The following is a 19,812-nucleotide window of genomic DNA, read 5'->3' on the forward strand; positions in this document are numbered from 1 at the left end:
GGCTCCGGGTCGGGGTCGGGGTCCAGGTCCGGGTCCGGGTCGGGGTCCGGTCCGGGTCCGGTCGGGTCCGGGTCCGGGTCGGGGTCCGGTCCGGGTCCGGGTCCGGGTCGGGGTCGGGGTCCGGGTCCGGGTCGGGGTGGGGGTCCGGGTCGGGGTCCGGGTCCGGGTCCGGTCCGGGTGCCGCGCCGCCGCTCGGAGGGCCGGGAGGGTCACGCGGGGCGCGGCCGGCAGGTGGCGCCGGGCGGCGGGCGGCGGGCGGGGCGGCGGCCCTGCGTCCGGGCGGCGGCGGCCATGGGGCGGCGCCGCGTGTGAGCGGCCGCGGAGCCGGGCGCGGAGCCGGGCGCGGGGCGGGCGGGCGGGCGGGCGGGCGCGGGGACGGAGGGCGCCGAGCGGAGGGCGCGGAGCGGAGGCCGCCGCCGCCAAGATGGCGGACCTGGAGGCGGTGCTGGCGGACGTGAGCTACCTGATGGCCATGGAGAAGAGCAAGGCCACGCCGGCCGCGCGCGCCAGCAAGAAGATCCTGCTGCCCGAGCCCAGGTGAGCGGCCGGCCCGGCCCCGGCCCCGAACCCGGCCCCGAACCCGGCCCCGAACCCGGGCCCGAACCCGGAGCCCGGCCCCGGCCCCGAACCCGGCCCCCGGAACCCGGCCCCGGCCCTGAGCCCGGCCCCCGGCCCCGGCCCCGGCCCCGAACCCGGCCCCCGGCCCCGGGCCCGCGCCCCTGAGCCCGGCCCCGCGCCCCTGAGCCCGGCCCCGCGCCCCTGAGCCCGGCCCCGCGCCCCTGAGCCCGGCCCCCGGCCCCGGCCCCGGCCCCGAACCCGGCCCCCGGCCCCGGGCCCGCGCCCCTGAGCCCGGCCCCGCGCCCCTGAGCCCGGCCCCGCGCCCCTGAGCCCGGCCCCGCGCCCCGGAACCCGGGCCCGCGGCCTCCCCGCCCGCGGCTCTGCCTTCTCCCCGGAGCCCGGCCCCCTCCATCCTCCCCCGGCGGCGCCTGGGCCCCTCCGGCCCCTCCTCCGCCTCCGCGGCCGCCTGGCCGCCTGGGACCCGGCCCTCTGCCGCCCACCGGCCCGTCTCCCCGGTCTCCGCCTCCGCTCCCGGCCCTTGTGGTCCCCCTGTCCCCTTAGGGTCACCTCGTCCCCTTAGGATCCCCCCGTCCCCTTAGGGCCCCCTATCCCCTTAGGGCCCCCCTGTCCCCTTAGGGCCCCCCTGTCCCCTTAGGATCCCCCCTGTCCCCTTAGGATCCCCCCTGTCCCCTTAGGGCCCCCCTGTCCCCTTAGGGCCCCCCTGTCCCCTTAGGGCCCCCCTGTCCCCTTAGGGCCCCCCTGTCCCCTTAGGGTCCCTCTGTCCCCTTAGGGCCCCCCCCCATGTGAGGTGTGAGGTCTGGGGGAGGCCGGAGTCTGTCTCCCCGCCGTCCAGGGGTCCCTGTGGGGTCGGGTGGCGGGGAGCAGGGTGTGGTGCGCCCCGTCCCCCTGCCCTCCTCCCCGGGGCCCTGCCACGGCGCACCTGGCACCAAAGTTTGCTGTGGTGAGGGTGGGCACAGAGCACCAGGATGAGGCTTCATGGTTTCTAGAGTGTTTTTGTTTTGTTTTGTTTTCATTGTTTGAGCCCGTGGCCACCCAGGGGCAGGGAGGGCGGGTGTGGTGTTGGCCCCGCGGAACAGGTGGGGAGGCTGAGTGCCCGCCTGGCGTCCCAGGTAATCCAGGGTGGTGCCCGCCACCCGCTCAGGGCTTCCGGCTCCGGTTCCATTTCTCCCACTGGCCGGCCTGGCCGCTCTGGATCTGAGAGAGCTGGTGCCCACGACCGTTCCTCCAGTTACCCAGCAAGGCCGGTCTCAGCACCGCCTCCCTCCTGCCTGGGAGAGGGGGCACGGGGGACTGCCCGCCCCGGAGCCTGGGCCCGTCCTGGCTGCCTGGTGTTGTCCTGTGACTTTGGGCAAGACCGTCTGGCATGGGGGCTCGGTTTTCTCATCTGTGCTGTGTGGACGGTGAGCCGTGTGGACGGTGAGCCGTGGGGACGGTGAGCCGTGGGGACAGTGAGCGTGTGGACGGTGAGCGTGTGGACGGTGAGCCGTGGGGACGGTGAGCCGTGGGGACGGTGAGCGTGTGGACGGTGAGCCGTGGGGACGGTGAGCCGTGGGGACGGTGAGCCGTGGGGACGGTGAGCCGTGGGGACGGTGAGCGTGGGGACGGTGAGCGTGGGGACGGTGAGCCGTGGGGACGGTGAGCCGTGGGGACGGTGAGCTGTGGGGACGGTGAGCGTGTGGACGGTGAGCGTGGGGACGGTGAGCCGTGGGGACGGTGAGCGTGTGGACGGTGAGCCGTGGGGACGGTGAGCAGCAGGTTGTGCCTGCAGTGCCCTGAGCCTGAGAAGCGGGGCCGAGCGCTGCCCGGGGTGCAGGCTGCAGCCCCCGGCGGCCTCCCCAGGGCCCCCTCGCTGAAGGGGTTTCGGATTGACTGAACTCCGGGCCTGGGAGAGGAAAATGGGTCGGCAGTGTGGAAAGGCCGTTAGGGCCCTTTTTTCTAGCCATGTGCAATCAGATTTCTCAAAACAGGAACCAGCCTGACTGTCAGCCAGGGCCGTCCGGGGAGCAGTGACAGTTAGAACAGAAAGGAGTTCAGAAATGACACAGCCCCGGGGGAGGAAACGGGGAGTCGGCCTCTGCGGCTTGCAACGGCCCTCCTCGGGGCCAAGACCCCAGACCCTCCCGCGGGGGTCGGAGTTGTGCAAATGGCGAGGCGGGCCTTTTCTGGAATGCTCTCTTGGGGTAACCTCTCCCCAGAATGCACTGCTCCCCACGGGGCCCCACCTTGGGTGGGCTCTGCAGGTGTCAGCACCGGAGACGCGCGTCCCCTTTCCCCGGCCCCTTTGCCGTCTGTGGTGGGGCTGGCGGCGACAGGGATGATGGTGGAAATGACAATAATTTATTATTTATTTTGACATCTGTCATCTTAATTGATCCAAGAACCAAAATGTGAGGTTGACGAGGCCGCACCTCGTGTGGAGTAGCTGCACAGGCGCTGAGCCCAGCGCCGTGTCCAGCACCGGGATGGTGTGCGCTGTGGGCAGACCGCAGGCGCCCGGGAGCCGGGGGTCCTGGGTTCTTGTCCAGGGTCACGCTGCCAGGCAGGCTGCCCACATCTGTGAGATGGACCAGAGGCGCTCAGCAGTGACGGGCTGAGCCAGGCCTCCGCTCCTGCTTCCTCCCCACACCGCGGCCAGATGCCCTGCGCGGGAAGGCCATTACCGCTGGGTCTGCCTGGCAGCTCCCAGTGTGCAGGGCTCTGTGCCCCACGTTCTCCTTTAGGATCGCTGGGCGTTCTGGGAGTCTCCCATTGCATAGTTGGAGCAACTGAGACTCGGAGGGGGGAGCTGGAGCCTGAACTCAGGCCCCGGGGCTCCCACGTGCTCCTCCTCCCCGCTGGGGTTCCTCCGTGCACCCCTCTGCAGCTCTGCTCTCACCCAGCCGCACCCCTGCTCCAGGAGCCCCCGGCACCGCAGCCGTCCCGGTTCACCCGGCCCGGCCCTCCCCAGCCGCTGCCCTGGCAAAGCTGGTGCCTGGAGCAGGCAGCCATGTCTGGGGTCACACACACAGGTCAGGGTCCGGGGGAAAGGCCTGCCTCCGCCCAGGACGAGGTGCCAGTGGAGTGCTCCCCTCGGGCGGGCTCCCTGCGGCCGGTGCCAGGCTGGGCTTGGCTGGGCACGGGGTCTGTCGTCACAGCTCCGGCTCCCCAGGGCTGGGGCCGAGCCTTTGGGCACAGGCCGCTTGGAGCTGGCACAGGGCCTCCCCTCGGCCCCTGTAGAAGCCAGGGAAGCAGACCCGTGTCTTCTCTTCCTCACTGAAGGACTGGCCTTGTGTGGAGAGGAGGCCCGGCCCAGCCCTCCTCCCGGCCGGCCTGCCTCCGCGCCTGCCAGCGACCTTTCAGGGTCCGGGCCTGCTCCTCTCTCCGGAGGAGCCCTGCGCCCTCTCCAGCGGCCGCAGCAGCTGTAATTACTGCCATTTGCTTAATGTGACCATGGAGGCCTCTGTAATTAATCTCCGGGCTCCTGCCGAGCAGCCCGTCTCGGCCGTCCCCGAGGTGCCTGTCCTCCCCAAGGTGCCTGTCTTCCCCGAGGTGTCCTCCCCGGACCTGCCCTCCCCGGACCTGTCCTCCCCGAGGTGTCCTCCCGGAGGTGTCCTCCCCGGAGGTGCCTGTCCTCCCTGCAGGAGGCTGTCCTCCCGGAGGTGCCTGTCCTCCCCGAGGTGCCTGTCCTCCCCGGACCTGTCCTCCCCGGGGTGCCTGTCCTCCCTGCAGGAGGCTGTCCTCCCCGGGGTGCCTGTCCTCCCCGAGGTGCCTGTCCTCCCCGGACCTGTCCTCCCCGGGGTGCCTGTCCTCCCGGAGGTGCCTGTCCTCCCCGGACCTGTCCTCCCCGGACCTGTCCTCCCTGAGGAGCCTGTCCTCCCTGCAGGAGGCTGTCCTCCCGGACCTGTCCTCCCCGGACCTGTCCTCCCCAGACCTGTCCTCCCGGAGGTGCCTGTCCTCCCTGGACCTGTCCTCCCCGAGGTGCCCTGTCCTCCCTGCAGGAGGCTGTCCGAGCCGGCGCCTCTCTCAGCCCGTTTTCCCGGCTCCTTCCTGGTCCCTCCCCCACCGTGGATTTCCTTCTTCCTGTCCTTCTCCCGGCTTCCCTGTCTCCCGGACCCACCGCTCTCAGCCTCCAGAACTTCCTGCCCCGATTTGTGGGGGATGGGGTGCGGGAAGGGCTTCTCCCCTCCTCCTCCCTCCTCTGCCCCCCCCTCCCTCCCCCCGGCCTCTCTTCCTCCTCCAGAACTTTCCACTCCAGTGGCAGTCCCTCCCTCCGGGCTCCGGAGCCCTGGGCCCCGGGAATGGGTCCCTGGCCTGTCTTTCCCCATCTGTCCTCCTCTCCCGATCGCTGGCTTTCACATGTCTGCCACCACGTTGCTCGCTGCCTGTTTACCCAGGAATCGGGGGACAGGAGCCACGGGCTGGGCTCCGTCCGCCCAGGAGTAATGCCTCCTGTGAATGCACCATCGGTTCCTGCGGCGAGTTCCCAGCAGCTCGGATGCGGGTCCTCCCCCCGCAGGCCCGGCCCGCCTGCAGACGGCCAGGGCTTCCTGGACACGGAGCTCCCCCGGGACCAAACAGGCCACGAACCCAGTCTTCGGGGGCTGCACAGCCCCCACCACACCTGCCCCTCTCCCGTGGCCGCTCCCTCCTCACAGATGGCGCCGCTCAGGGTATTGCTGCCTTTCGCACGGAGGCTCGGCAGCGGGACAGCCCCCGGGCACCTCGGGGCGCAGCGCCCGGGAGTGTGTTCTGGCCGCGTCCTGACGCGATGGGGGGATGGCAGGGCGTGGTGCTCGTGTCGTATCTGTGTGGAAGCCGGGACGTGGGGTGACATCCCACAGGGGCCTGGGCCGCTGCAGACATGGCAGCGGGCTGGTGTGAGGTGCCCGGCGGGCATCCTTCTCCCTCCCCTGGCAGCTGGCCGGTTCAGTCGGTCTTCCCGCCCCGTATGCGCCCCGTCCTCGGTCTCCGAGGCCATTGCCAGCCCGCGGGAGAGCCGTTGAGAAATATTAATAAGAAGCCCCAGGGGACCGCTCCTGCCGCTGCCACCGCGGTGCCAGGTTTCCTGGAAGTGCCACCGGGGAGCGCCTTCGCCGCCGCCTGCGGCTGGTTAACTGTCACCTCCCAGGCCGTTCCGGTGTGGCTGCATGGGCCTGCCAGGCCCCGGCCCCGTGCCAGCTTGCATTGTCCCCCCGTCACTCAGGGCACAGGAGCTACGGTCCGTGGCCTGCCAGGTGCCAGTCAGCCTGGTGGGTGCCCAGGGGACAGGCTGCTGCTGCCTGCAGCCACTGGCAGCGAGGCAACCAGGTCAGGAGCCAGGGTCCCCCGAGACCCTGCACAGAGGTTAGGGGGCTCCGCTGGTGGGAGCCCCTTCCTCAGAGAGGGCTGGAGGTTCTCTTGCCACTAACGCGGGTGGGACTCTGCTCCGCTGCCTTCAGCCCCGACTTCCTCGCCATCAGCCTGTGTTTGCTCTGACCCCTGCTGGCCCGCCCCGTCCACGGAAGCCACCGCCGTGGCCCTGATGAGGGTCCAGACCAGCCTGCCGGGCCACTGCGCCCCAGAGCCAGGGCCTCTGCGCTTCCTGTGGGCCACGTGCTGCCAGAAGGTTCCGGAAGTTCTCATCCCTCCCCGCCTGCTGTTCTGTCACCCCAACCCTGGCTCTGGGCTGAGGGAGGAAGTGCTCCCCTCCGCCCGCCCCCTCATGCCGTGTGAGCTGGACCTGCTCCTGGAGCAGCTGGGGCCGGTGTGGGCAGCCCTGGCTGCAGGTGGCAGTGCCACGCACCAGGCCAGCACCCCCTGCCACGGGGGCGGGCCTCGTGCTGAGGGGCCCCCGATACGTGGGCAGGGCAGGTGCTGGGGTCTGCCCGAGGCCCCAGGCTGAGCAGCGCCGGTGAGCGAGGCTGATCTGCCAGCAGAGTGGTGTGGCAGCCACGTCCTGCCCCCGGCTCCTGCCAGGCTCGCCCGTCAGGAGGCCTGCCACGGCCGCAGGCCCCAGAACACAGCAAGGTGCAGCTGTGGCCACAGCCCAGAGGAGGTGCGGCTGTAGCAGCCATTTGTTTATTTGTATTTTTGTTACTTTTGAGAGAGAAACAGGATGGGCTGCCCCCTGAACCCCCTCCCCCACTGGAGATGGAGCCTGTGGCCAGGCGTGTGCCCTGCGGGCGAACTGGACCAGCAGCCTCCGGGGCCTCCGGGGCCTCCGGCGTATTCGATGGCCAGCTGTGGCGGCAGGTCGGCGTTTTGTTGACATCCGCATTTCACAAATGAGGAACCTGGTGGGTGAAGTGGTGGCTTGGCCTGGCTCCGGGGAGGGCAGCCTCGGGGAGACGCTGCAGGACGGAGGCGGGCACTGGACAGCCCCGGTGGATGTGGGGCCACATGCCCCTGGGCATTGGCTGTTGGCTGGGCAGGGGCAGGAATGCTGCCTCCTCCAGCGTCACAGAGGTGGCCCGCCCGAGGCCATCGCGGCCCTGTGCCCGCCCGTGCGTGCCGCCCGGCGGAGTGGCCCCTGGCACGCTGTGACCTGCCAGCTCCTGGCGGCCCGGGGCGGACAGGAAGCCGCACGCTGTCGCTCCGGGGCTGCCGTTCGAGGCTCTGCCCGAGCGTGACCTTGCGCTTGGTTGGGGCCGTGTTTGTTTTGTTCAGGAAACATTTTCTTTTTAAGGAAGAAAGTGAAGAGTGTGGGCCGGGAAGAATGCCGCGGCCTCGTGCGGGCTCCGGGGAGGGCGGCTCGGAGCCGGCGGGCGGCCCTCCGAGGGGGACCCGGGGCCCGGTGTCCGTTCCCAGCTGCCCTGCGGGGCCGTCCGTACGTGGCAGCACGGCTCCCGGGGGCATTCCCGTGGCCTCCCTCACGGAGCCAGCACCAGGCTCGCTGGTTCTCATAACGGGAGCTGGGGCTCGGGGCTTCCCGGTGGCCATCGCAGGAGCCCCGTTGGGGTCACTCAGACAGGCTGTGCGCCGTCCGCGTCCCCTGTCCGGACACTCACCCGGGCAGCCTGGCCGCCGTCTCAGTGTCCACTCCAAGCGGGAGGGACATCTGCTCCACTCGTTCTCCCCCAGCTGCTCTCTCACCCCAGCACAGGAATGGGGTGCAGGGCAGGGAATGAGCGCCCGCCCTCCCGGTCCCTCTCCCGGGAGACACCCTCGGGTGTCTGCCCTCGGCCCAGGCTGCCCTCGGCCCAGCACCCCCACCGCCACCCCCACCCCACCCCGCGTCCCAGAGTCTGAACGGAGGCTCCAGGCTCCGCGGCCCCCGTGCTCTCTCGAGACTTTCCCCTGAGTGGACTGACCATGAGCCAAGGCCGAGGAAGGCTGGGCCCGGGGCTTCCGCCCGGACCATCTCAGAGGGAACACGCGGAGTGGACAAGGGCAGGAGCCCCCTTCCCTCGAGCCCAGGCCCAGAGGCTGTCAAAGGAGGATGTCAACAAGGCCTTGTCAACCCTCTCCCACCCTCCGCCAGCCTGAGCCGCCTCTCACCCCGTTCCTTTCCCTCTCCCGCCCGCCGGGCCCCAGCGGCGCCCGCGCACTCCTGCCCTGGCCGAGCTGCCGGAGGGTCCTTGGCGCTCACCCTGCCTGGCCTTCCCCGGTGTCTCCTCCGCCCGCCCACCGCCCTGGGCCTCACACCTGCTCACATCCTGTTTGCGCAGAGGGACCCACCGAAGTTCCGCCTTCGCCACAGCCTGTCCCCAAGGCCCAGAGCAGCGGTCGGCAAACTCACCAGTCAACAGAGCCGCATGTGGCTCTCGAGCCGCAGTTTGCCGATCGCTGGCCTGGAGCACTCTTCCCAGTCTGCGTCTCCTGGAGCCGGCCGGTCCCCCTCCGGCTTTGTCACCCTAATGGCACCCACCGGACCGGGCTGTGTCCTGGAAGCGTGCGTGGCGCCTGCCTTCCCGGAGGCTATGGCCACGTCCTTGCCCGGGGTCTCTGTTAGCCGCCTGCTGGTGGCCCACCGACCCTCAGGGCCACACGCCCTTGCCTGGCCTCAGGTGTGACCGCCAGCATGGCCCTCAGGGTGGGCAGCCAGCGTGCTCCTGGGATCCTGGGCCGGTGCGGACCGGCCGTGACCAGCGGCCGCCGTGACGGGCAGGCTGCAGGGACCGGCTGCAGGTGGCCCGGGGTGGGGGGTGGGGGGGACGGATGGCGTGTCTGCGGCCTGAAGCATAGTGGGCGGCGCTGCCCCAGACTGCGCTGGACGTGGGGGTGAGAGGAGCGGGCGGAGCGTGGGGCTGGCTTCGGCGTCAGAGCGGCCACCCCTCCCTGCTGCAGCCCAGGGACAGGCGTCAGGGACATGGGGACTGAGGCTGGGCTTTTTCTCTTTTTAACCATTTTAAAAAACTGAGATATAATTCAAATGACATAATTTTAGCCCCGGCCAGTCGGTTGGCCATCATCCTGTGCACCTAAAGGTCGCTGGTTCCGTTCGAGTCGGGGCACAGGGCGGGTGCAGGCTCCGTCCCTGGTGGCAGGGTGCAAGAGGCAGCTGATCGATGCTTCCCTCTCCAGTCTATGTTTCTCTCCTCCCTTCCTCTCTCTAAAAATCAATAAAATATATTTTTAAATATATTTTTATTGATTTTTTACAGAGAGGAAGGGAGAGAGATTGAGAGCTAGAAACATCGATGAGAGAGAAACATCGACCAGCTGCTTCTTGCACACCCCCTAGCGGGGATGTGCCCGCAACCAATGTACATGCCCTTGACCGGAATCGAACCCGGGGCCTTTCAGTCCACAGACTGACGCTCTACCACTGAGCCAAACCGGTTTCGGCTATAAAAATATTTTAAAAATTTATCATTTCAAAGAGTACAGTTGAGTGGGTTTTAGTGCATTCACTATGTTGTGCAACCCTCCCCGCTACCTAACTCCAGGACAGTCCCGTCACCCCCTTCCTTTCCCCAGACCCTGGCAGCCATAATCTGCTTTCTGTCTCCGTGGGTCTGTCTGCTCTTGGCATTCCATGTAAATGGAGTCGTACAGCGAGGTCTTTTAGGATTATCTTTTGTCACTTAGCGGGATGCTTTCAAGCCCCTCATATTGTAACGAGTCCGTGTGTCACTGCTGGTTCTCTGTGGCTGAGTGGTGTGCGTGCCATGGTGGGGACAGGCCACCATCTGCTGCTAGTGCCAAGACCCCAGAGCCAGCACAAAGCAGTGCTGGGACCCAGCTTCTCAGCAGCCTCCTCTGGCCACCCCGGCTTTGGGGGACAGAGCCTTGGGGGGCAGGCCCGGCTTTGGGGGACAGAGCCTTGGGGGGCAGGCCCAGGCTTCCGGTCCCTCTGGTGTGACCTTCAGAGGGAGCAGTGATGCCCACCGCAGTGCCCCCTGCTGACGGCGTCCGGGGCCCCGGTCACCGGCCTTCTGTCTTCCAGCATCCGCAGCGTCATGCAGAAGTACCTGGAGGACCGGGGCGAGGTGACCTTCGACAAGATCTTCTCCCAGAAGCTGGGTGAGTCGGGGACCGGGGCCCCGCCAGCCTGGGGACGGGGTGTGGGGACAAAAGGCCGAGGCTGGCGCCGGGCTTGGCCGCCCTCCCCTGGGGCAGGGCCCGGGAGCCCCTGGGTGTCAGCAGAGCTGACCCGCTGTGCCCCGGCCCTGGCTGTCGGCCCAGAGCCCTGTGGAGGGTGGGGGCCCCAGTCTTCAGGGCCCCGGGGGAAGTTCCTCCTTTGGGGTTTTTGTTTTTGCGAGTTGCAGCTTCCCCTTGGCGCAGGCACAGCTGCTCCGGGCAGTTGGTAGCGCTGACAGGAAGGGGCGGGGCTCTTCCTGAGGCGCCTGCCTCGCTGTGGTCGGCCCACCCCGCCCCCATGGCCCTCTTTGTGAGCAACCTGCCGGCCTGGTCCTCCTCCCTCCCCGCCGGGGCTGAGTCTGAGGGGCCCTGGCCTCGGGGCCGGTCCTCCTCCCTCCCCGTCCTCCTCCCTCCCCGCCGGGGCTGTGTCTGAGGGGGCCTGGCCTCGGGGCCGGTCCTCCTCCCTCCCCGTCCAACTCCCTCCCCGGTCCTCCTCCCTCCCCGTCCTCCTCCCTCCCCGTCCTCCTCCCTCCCCGTCCTCCTCCCTCCCCATCCTCCTCCCTCCCCGCCGGGGCTGTGTCTGAGGGGCCCTGGCCTCGGGGCTGGTCCTCCCTCCCCGCCGGGGCTGTGTCTGAGGGGGCCTGGCCTCGGGGCCGGTCCTCCTCCCTCTCCGTCCTCCTCCCTCCCCGCCGGGGCTGTGTCTGAGGGGCCCTGGCCTCGGGGCCGGTCCTCCTCCCTCCCCGTCCTCCTCCCTCCCCGTCCTCCTCCCTCCCCGCCGGGACTGTGTCTGAGGGGGCCTGGCCTCGGGGCCGGTCCTCCTCCCTCCCCGTCCTCCTCCCTCCCCGTCCTCCTCCCTCCCCGCCGGGGCTGAGTCTGAGGGGGCCTGGCCTCGGGGCCGGTCCTCCTCCCTCCCCGTCCTCCTCCCTCCCCGTCCTCCTCCCTCCCCGTCCTCCTCCCTCCCCGCCGGGGCTGTGTCTGAGGGGGCCTGGCCTCGGGGCTGGTCCTTCCTCCCCGCCAGGGCTGAGTCTGAGGGGGCCTGGCCTTGGGGCTGGTCCTCCTCCCTCCCCGTCCTCCTTCCTCCCCGCCGGGGCTGAGTCTGAGGGGCCCTGGCCTCGGGGCCGGTCCCCCTTCCTCCCCGCCGGTCCTCCTCCCTCCCCGCCGGGGCTGAGTCTGAGGGGGCCTGGCCTCGGGGCTGGTCCTTCCTCCCCGCCGGGGCTGTATCTGAGGGGGCCCTGGCCTCGGGGCCGCAGGCTCGTCACTCAGCTCGGATGGGGCTTCGGAGGACAGGACCTCAGCTCTGAGGTGGGAGTGGCCTGGCTGGTGGGATCAGGCTTTGAGGTCAGGAGGGAGCCAGCCCGAGGGGAACCACGTGGCTGGGGTACCCTGGCCTGTGCTGTGTGACCTTGGGCACGTTGCTTTACCTCTCTGAGCCCGCCGGTGTCCTCACCCGGGACCTACAACGCAGGAGCCCTGCCTGTGGGGGGACCGGAGGTGATAGTGCCAGTGAAAGCCCCCGAGTTGTTCAGGGGCATGACACTGGAGGGCCAGGCCCCCGGCAGGAAGTGCGTCTGCCCGCTCTGGAAGAGGTGCCTGGGCGGGAGGGGGGCAGAGCCCCCAAGAAGCAGGGAAGACTCCCAAGGGCACGATGCTCGGAGGGTGCAGGGGCCACGCCTCCTCCTCCTTCGCCCTCAGGGTGCTCTGAGCCAGGCCTCGGGCCCCTGCTCGCTGGGAGGGTGAGACCTGGCCTGTCCGGGGCCTCCTGGGAGTCCTTGCCATCGCCCCTCTCACCTCTGCCCCCAGGGGCCCCTGCCCTTCAGCCCGACTCCCCAACCTGCCTCTCAGGCCTGCCTGACACACCTCCTGAGCCTCAGTTTCCCCAGGTGGACCTCCCTCCCTGTGTGCTGTGTCTCAGCTGCTGTGAGTCAGCGGCTGACGGGGCTATAGTTTAGGGGAGCAGGTGGCCCTGAGAGGCAGCTTGCCCCCCCATGCACGGCGCTGGCGAACCTCACTGCGCGGCCACAGCTGCCCGGGGCGGGGTCACACTGTGGGAGGAGGTGCAGGTCCCTGGACGGCAGTGAGAGGGCAGGCACCCAGGTGCCAGAGCCAGCCCCGGCCTGTGCCTCACCAGCGTGCCGGCGCCATCTGAGGAGGAGATCCTGAGAGGGCGGACCTGCAGACGCCCTGACCCCGAATCCAAGACTCTGCCATTGGCTGCAGCCTTCAAGGCCGCCTTGCCCAGCCACGGCCTGGCAGAGACCGCCTCTGCCACCTCCTTGCCCTGTTCTGCCCAGGAAGCCCAAGCCCACACCACCCTCGCGGTGGGAGGGCCTCCGAGACGGGGTGGCTCAGTGTGACCTGACCTTGCTTGCAGGGTACCTGCTCTTCCGAGACTTCTGCCTGAAGCACCTGGAGGAGGCCAGGCCCCTGGTGGAGTTCTACGAGGAGGTGAGCCGGCCGCGCTGCTTTTGCCGAGTTCACCAGATGCCCGGTGCCTCCGGGCTCCCTGGGCCGAAGGTCACCCGGCATCTTGTCCTCCAGATCAGGAAATACGAGAAGCTGGAGACGGAGGAGGAGCGGCTGGCCTGCAGCCGGGAGATCTTCGACACCTACATCATGAAGGAGCTGCTGGCCTGCTCGCACGTGAGTGCCCGCACTGCCCGCGGCCGGAGCGCCCTGGGCGCCGGAGGGAGGAGGTCTCCTGCCCGCGGGGCGTTCACGCCGCCTCTGTCTTCCCAGCCCTTCTCCAAAAGCGCCACCGAGCATGTCCAGGGCCACCTGGCGAAGAGGCAGGTGCCTCCGGATCTCTTCCAGGTGTGTGATGTGCCCACGCTCCCGCCCGCCCGGCCAGGGAGCGGATCAGCTCCCACCCTGGCACCTCGCCAACCTCTGCCTTCCTCCCTTAGCCGTACATCGAGGAGATCTGTCAGAACCTCCGGGGGGATGTGTTCCAGAAGTTCATTGAGAGGTGAGCGGGCGCACGCAGGAGCGGAGAGGAGCAGAGGGAGGCAGGGCTGTCCTGAGTGGGTGGGTGGCGAGGGGAGAAGCCAGCCACTTTAGGCCCCAGGCAGGGGTGCCTGACTCCTCAGAGGTTAGGCAGGCCAGGTCACTGCCTGCCCACACTCAGCCCCAAGCCCGGCCCAGGTCCTTCTCCAGGGACCTTCCCTCCCACGGACTGTTGGCGCCTGCTGGGCCCGCCCGGGCTGAGAAGCATGGGGGGGTTCGGGTGGACACTAGAGGACACACTGCCCAGCCCGCCCTCATGGCGAGCACCCACCTGGTGGGGGGAGGGGGGACTGCAGGCGGATCTCGGCCTGAGGTGAGGCGTGGCCATGCGGGGCCTCCGGGAGGGGAGTGAGTGCCGTGTCCTGGAGGCACGGGCACCCTCGGGTCTGTCGGCAGGAAGTCTCAGGCTGGAGACCGTTCTCACCTCTGAGCGCGCGGGAGCCTGGTGCGGGTGGCCAGGCCCACACAGGCCGGCGTGCGGGTGCTATTCCTGGGCCGTTCCAGGAGAGGACCCTGAGGCTGGGACCCCCGGGAGCGGCAGTGGGTGGGGTAGGCTCATCCCATGGATCTGAGTTTGCCTGAGCCCAGGTCCTTCTCTTACAGCGATAAATTCACTCGGTTCTGCCAGTGGAAGAATGTGGAGCTCAACATTCACGTGAGTGGGCGGGTGGGTGTGGGGCTGGGCCGCGGGGCTTGGCCGGGGAGTCTGCCAGCCTCGGGTGTGGCTGTGGGCGCGTCAGGGTCCCCACGGGTGGCTCCGGCAGGCGGGCAGTGAGGGTGGCCGCGGCTGGGCCAGCAGCCGCAGTGACAGGCCGTGGCCCTGCAGCTGACCATGAATGACTTCAGCGTGCACCGCATCATCGGCCGCGGCGGCTTCGGCGAGGTCTACGGGTGCCGGAAGGCCGACACGGGCAAGATGTGAGCTCCCTGAGGGGAGGGAGGGCCCCTGGGTGCCCACGGGAGAGCCAGGTCTCTGCCCGGGACAGATGCTTGCTCGTCACTCCACGCCCCGTCTCTCCCCATTCTTACACCCTGAGCCTCCAGCCCACCAGCACTTCCTCTGGCCCCTCTGTCTGTGTGTCATAAGCGTATTGGGGTGCCCAGAGTTCCCCAAAAGGGCTCTGAGGACCCCCGCCCCGCCCCTGGGCCAGAGCAGCCTGGCTCCGCACACAGCGCCCCTGGGTGACCCTGCCGGCCCGCAGGTACGCCATGAAGTGTCTGGACAAGAAGCGCATCAAGATGAAGCAGGGGGAGACGCTGGCCCTGAACGAGCGCATCATGCTGTCCCTCGTCAGCACCGGGGTGAGCGGGCACCGGGCGGGCGCCGGGCGGGCGGGCGCCGGGCGGGCGGGCGCCGGGGTGAGCGGGCGCCGGGCGGGCGGGCGCCGGGCGGGCGGGCACCGGGGTGAGCGGGCACCGGGCGGGCGGGCGCCGGGGTGAGCGGGCGCCGGGCGGGCGGGCGCCAGGCGGGCGGGCACCGGGGTGAGCGGGCACCGGGCGGGCGGGCACCGGGGTGAGCGGGCACCGGGGTGAGCGGGCGCCGGGCGGGCGGGCACCGGGCGGGCGGGTGCCGGGGGCGGGCGGGCGCCGGGGGCGGGGGTGAGCGGGCGCCAGCGGGTGGCCCCGAGCAGCCGGGGCTCTGGGCCTCCGGGCGGCTCCCGCTGACCCCCGTCCCTCTCCTCCCAGGACTGCCCGTTCATCGTCTGCATGTCCTACGCGTTCCACACGCCAGACAAGCTCAGCTTCATCCTGGACCTCATGAACGGTGAGCGGGGCGGCCTGGGCAGGGGGGCAGGGGGCGGTGAGCGGGGCGGCCTGTGCAGGGGGACAGGGGGGGGGAGAGGGTATCAGGGGGCGGGGCCGGGGCGGCCTGGGCAGGGGGGCAGGGGGCGGTGAGCGGGTCGGCCGTGCGCGAGGGGGGGGGCAGGGGGCGGTGAGCGGGGCGGCCGTGCGCGGGGGCAGGGGGCGGGGCCGGGGTGGCCTGTGCGCGGGGGTGGGGAGGTGGGGGGCAGGGGGCGGGCCGGAGCTGAGCACCCCTCCCTCCGCAGGCGGCGACCTGCACTACCACCTGTCCCAGCACGGCGTCTTCTCCGAGGCCGACATGCGCTTCTACGCGGCCGAGATCATCCTGGGCCTGGAGCACATGCACAGCCGCTTCGTGGTCTACCGGGACCTGAAGGTGAGCCCGGCCGGCCTCCCCTCCCCTCGGCGCCCGCCCCGCCCCGCCCCGGGGCGCCCTTTTCTGGGTTCAGACTGTGACGGGGGGGGGGGGGGGGGGGGCGAAGACCCTGCCCGGGGCCTGGTCCCCGGACGCCCACAGCCCTTTGGAGGGAAGGCAGCGGCCAGCTGGCGCCTTGCCGGCGGGCCTGCCTGAGCTGCCGGGGCAGCTCACGGCCTCCCCGCAGCCCGCCAACATCCTGCTGGACGAGCACGGTCATGTGCGCATCTCGGACCTGGGCCTGGCCTGCGACTTCTCCAAGAAGAAGCCCCACGCCAGCGTGTGAGTGCCCGCCCGCCCGCCCACACGCCCTCCCGCCCACACGCCCTCCCGCCCGCCCACACGCCCGCCCTCCCCGGACCCTCCGCCCAACCCGCTCACGGCCCTGCGCCCACAGGGGCACCCACGGGTACATGGCCCCCGAGGTGCTGCAGAAGGGCGTGGCCTACGACAGCAGCGCGGACTGGTTCTCCCTGGGCTGCATGCTCTTCAAGCTGCTGCGGGGGTGAGTGGGGCGTCCCGCGTGGGTGGGCGGGGCCAGACAGAGCCAGGCAGGAGCTGGGGGAGGAGCCCACAGCTACCTGGGTGTGAGGTATGGCATCGTCCTGGCTTTGGAGGAGGACCAGGGATCCTACCTGCCTCAGTTTCCCCATTCCGTTCTGTGACTTTGTCCTTTCCCGCCCAGGCACAGTCCCTTCCGGCAGCACAAGACCAAAGACAAGCATGAGATCGACCGCATGACGTTGACAATGGTGCGTGTGGGGTTCGGCCCCGGGTGCTGGGTGGAGTCCATGGGCCACAGCGGGGTTGGAGTCGATGGTATCAGGGTCACGGACTCCTGGTTCTCACCGGCAATGACCTTGGGCCACTCATCCCCACTCTGGCCTCCTGCCCTGCGTTGTCAGAGCAGACATGCCCGCCAGGGTGGGGCAGTGAGGGAGCAGGGCCCGTTTCTCGCTCTCCTGGGCGCTGCTGACGGGCTCTCCCCGCAGGCCGTGGAGCTGCCCGACTCCTTCTCCCCGGAGCTCCGCTCCTTGCTGGAGGGGCTGCTGCAGAGGGACGTCCACCGGAGACTGGGCTGCCTGGGCCGAGGGTGAGTGCTCCCAGCAAGGCCCTGAGCACCCGGCTTGCTGCGGGGTCCAGGCCTCCGCAGTGGCTGCTGGGCCTGTGCCCGTGCCGCCTGCGGACCGGGCTGTGCCCCTCCCTGGAACCGGCCCCTCTGAGGAGCTCACAGGAGCCGGGCACAGCCAGCCGAGCCGGCCGGAGCTGGCTGGCGACCGGCTTCCGGAGGGCCCTGGTAACAAAGACGGCGATATCAGATGATGATGATGACAGCAGCTTTTTATGTTTATTAAACATTTACTAAGTGCCAGGCATGATGTTGCAAGATTTATGATATTAAAACTTACAACCACCCTGCGAGACGTGGGAACTCTGCTCTCCCCGCGAGAGATGAGGAAACGGCTCAGGTTTAGGGAACTTGGCCAAGGTCGCAGGCAGAAAGCGGCTGCCGCAGCCCGGTGCCCGGCGTCTCCCACAGGGCCCAGGAGGTGAAGGAGAGCCCCTTCTTCCACTCGCTGGACTGGCAGATGGTCTTCCTGCAGAAGGTACAGCGGGGGCCGGGCGGGGGCCGGGCGGGGGGCCCTGCAGGCCCTGCCCGTGCTGATTCGCCCTTGTTCCGCCACAGTACCCGCCCCCGCTGATCCCCCCCCGAGGGGAGGTGAACGCCGCCGACGCCTTCGACATCGGCTCCTTCGATGAGGAGGACACGAAAGGAATCAAGGTGCGGGGCCTGGCCTGGCCGGACCGGAGCTGCCCGGGCCTCCGCGTCCCTTCTCTGCCCCCGTGAGGCCTTGGCCGGCCCTGTGCTCCCTCTGGCTCCCTCCCCTGTCCCTGCGGGTGGACCAGCCCACGTGCCCCGGTCCCTCGGGGTGGGCACGCCCAGGGTGACGGACACCCCTGCCTCGTCCCCGGGGGCAGTTACTGGACAGCGACCAGGAGCTCTACCGCAACTTCCCGCTCACCATCTCCGAGCGGTGGCAGCAGGAGGTGGCGGAGACCGTCTTCGACACCATCAACGCCGAGACGGACCGGCTGGAGACCCGCAAGAAGACCAAGAACAAGCAGCTGGGCCATGAGGAAGGTGAGGGTGGGGCTGCCGCGGGTGCCCACTGCCCGCAGGAGAGAGGAGGGAGGCGTGGGCTGCAGGAACCAGCCAGGGCCACCGCCGGAGCGGCCGCACCAGGATTCTCTCTCTCGCAGACTACGCCCTGGGCAAGGACTGCATCATGCACGGCTACATGTCCAAGATGGGCAACCCCTTCCTGACACAGTGGCAGCGGCGGTACTTCTACCTGTTCCCCAACCGGCTGGAGTGGCGGGGCGAGGGCGAGGCCCCGGTAAGGAGGGCCGGGCCGGGGCCGGGGATCGGGGTGGGAGGGCCCGTCCTGTCCCCTCACCGCCCCTCCCGGCCCTCCCGCCTGCAGCAGAGCCTGCTGACCATGGAGGAGATCCAGTCGGTGGAGGAGACGCAGATCAAGGAGCGGAAGTGCCTCCTCCTCAAGATCCGCGGCGGCAAACAGTTCGTGCTGCAGTGCGACGTGAGTGGGGTGCGGGCCGGGGGCGGGGCTGCGTGGGGGCGGGGGCCGCGGGGCGCCGCCCCCCTGACGGCCCGGCGTGCGCAGAGCGACCCGGAGCTGGTGCAGTGGAAGAAGGAGCTGCGGGACGCCTACCGCGAGGCGCAGCAGCTGGTGCAGCGGGTGCCCAAGATGAAGAACAAGGCGCGCTCGCCTGTGGTGGAGCTGAGCAAGGTGCCGCTGGTGCAGCGCGGCAGCGCCAACGGCCTCTGACCCCCCCCCCCCCCCCGCCGCCTTTTATAAACCTCTAATTTATTTTGTCGAACTTTTATTATTTGTTTTCCCGCCAAGCGGAAAAGGTTTTATTTTGTAATTATTGTGACTTCCTGTGGCCCAGCCCCCGGGGAGGGGCCCGCTTGCCTTGGCTCCTGCTGCCACCAACCCAGCCGCTGTCCAGCCTCCGTCCCCCTGGAGCCCAGGGGTCCCGCTGCCCGCGTCTTCCTGTGCAGGGAGAGCGGCCCCCGGCCCGCCCTTCCCGGGTGGCGCCCCCGCAGGCTCTGGGCTGCGCTCTGTGCCAGCGGCAGTGGGTGGCAGCGTCCTCCGCGCAGGGCGGCCACAGCGCGGAATGCCGCCCGAGTCCTCCCGCTCCGGCCCTCCTGCCGCAGAGACGGCCCCGCTCGGTCCGCCCCGCCGTGGTGAGAGGGCCCCGTGGTCTCCCTGGCCCAGCGCCGCCCACGGTGACCTGGACTCCTGCCCCCTCACGTGGGGGAGTCCCCGTGTCACTGCTGCCTCCTCCCCCCCTTCCCTGGGCACGGGCTTGGCCAGGACGGTGGCGCTGGCAGCAGGTGCTGCTGCTGTCACCCCAGCCCCACTCTCCCACCCGAGCCGCAGGCTCAAGGACCACGGAAAGGCAGCTGTGGGCTGTGCCACGCTGGCCTCGCCGGGCCTGAGGTCCCCCAGGCCCCTGTCCTCATCGGGCCTCGCCCTCGCCATCACTCTGCCCAGGGCCACGGGGCCAGCCGGGGCGGGGGGCGGGGGGCTGCACAGCAAGAGGGGCCGGTTGGACCAGCCTCGCCACCCTGGGGTCGTCAGTGTGCCCGTGGGCTGTCCAGCCCCAGCCCCGTCCCACTCCCCATGGGCGCCCCCACCCGCCGCATGCCCCCGTGCCAATCGCGCTGCCCTGTGTGGTGCCACGTCCTCCCCCAGCGGCTGGGTCGGCTCACCTTCCCCTCCCTCCTGCTCACTCCCTGGGGCGTTTCTTTGCCAGTTTTTGAATGTGATTTTAAAGTGAGAAAATGAGATTATGCGTTTTTATAAAAAAATGGTGCCTGACCTCGGCCGTGTCAGACTCTTTTTTGCCCCGTGATCGTTTGCAGCCGCCCTTAGGCAGAGGGTCGTGGTGGTGCCTGCCCCCTCCGCCACCATGGGCAGGCATCCAGGGCCAGCCTGCCCAGGCCCACGCCCTCCCCTGGCCCATCCACCACTGGGGGAGCAGGAGGAGGTACCCGAGTTTCACCTCTGGGTGTCACCTTGGACTGACTGACACTCCAGCCGCAGGCACAGTGCTGAGGGCAGCGTCCGGGGCAGACAAGCACCTCTGCCCTCGGCCACAGTGAGCCTCCGGGCCCTGGGCCCGCCCTCTGGCCTGTGCTGCGCCCCGAGCAGCAGCCTGAGGCCTGAGGGACTCCCCAGAGGCTCTTCCCCAGCCCGGCCCACAGGCCCGTGGGTGAGGTCTGTTGCTGTCCACCCCTGGAAGGTTCTGCTGGGCAGGGCTGAGGGGCACAGGACCCAAGCACAGCTCGGCAGGTGGCGAGGGAAGGCTGCTGGGTTGGAGGCTGGGGCCTGAAAAAGGCCTCTGAGCTGGGCCTCAGTACGGGGTGGGAGGCGGGTGTTTCTGACCAGGGCTGGGCCGGGCAGTCGGGAGTGGCTCCAGCTGGCAGGAGCACTGTGGGAAGG

At 69.7% G+C, this 19,812-nt stretch overlaps 1 protein-coding gene across 1 annotated transcript; it reads left to right on the forward strand.

Annotated features, from left to right (window-relative positions):
* The first annotated feature begins 324 nt into the window (after positions 1–324).
* Positions 325–19,188, forward strand: GRK2 (G protein-coupled receptor kinase 2). The gene is made up of 22 exons (XM_045573831.1): positions 325–342; positions 382–537; positions 9,926–10,002; positions 12,431–12,504; positions 12,598–12,699; positions 12,796–12,870; positions 12,963–13,024; positions 13,666–13,717; positions 13,889–13,980; positions 14,265–14,364; positions 14,749–14,827; positions 15,111–15,241; positions 15,468–15,562; positions 15,678–15,785; positions 15,966–16,032; positions 16,273–16,373; positions 16,821–16,887; positions 16,968–17,063; positions 17,261–17,423; positions 17,543–17,679; positions 17,767–17,880; positions 17,965–19,188. The coding sequence occupies exons 2-22, from the start codon at positions 425–427 to the stop codon at positions 18,127–18,129; spliced, it is 2,070 nt and encodes a 689-aa protein (XP_045429787.1). The 5' UTR covers positions 325–342; positions 382–424; the 3' UTR covers positions 18,130–19,188.
* Positions 19,189–19,812: the final 624 nt, after the last annotated feature.

The sequence above is a fragment of the Pipistrellus kuhlii genome, unplaced genomic scaffold (assembly GCF_014108245.1).
Source record: "Pipistrellus kuhlii isolate mPipKuh1 unplaced genomic scaffold, mPipKuh1.p scaffold_m20_p_56, whole genome shotgun sequence".
Lineage (NCBI taxonomy): Eukaryota > Metazoa > Chordata > Mammalia > Chiroptera > Vespertilionidae > Pipistrellus > Pipistrellus kuhlii.

Coding starts and splice junctions, on each gene's coding strand:
- GRK2 (XM_045573831.1), top strand. CDS start 425: ATGGCGGACCTGGAGGCGGTGCTGGCGGACGTGAGCTACCTGATGGCC. Junction 15,242..15,467: donor TGGTCTACCGGGACCTGAAG/GTGAGCCCGGCC, acceptor GCCTCCCCGCAG/CCCGCCAACATCCTGCTGGA. Junction 15,786..15,965: donor CTCTTCAAGCTGCTGCGGGG/GTGAGTGGGGCG, acceptor TTTCCCGCCCAG/GCACAGTCCCTTCCGGCAGC.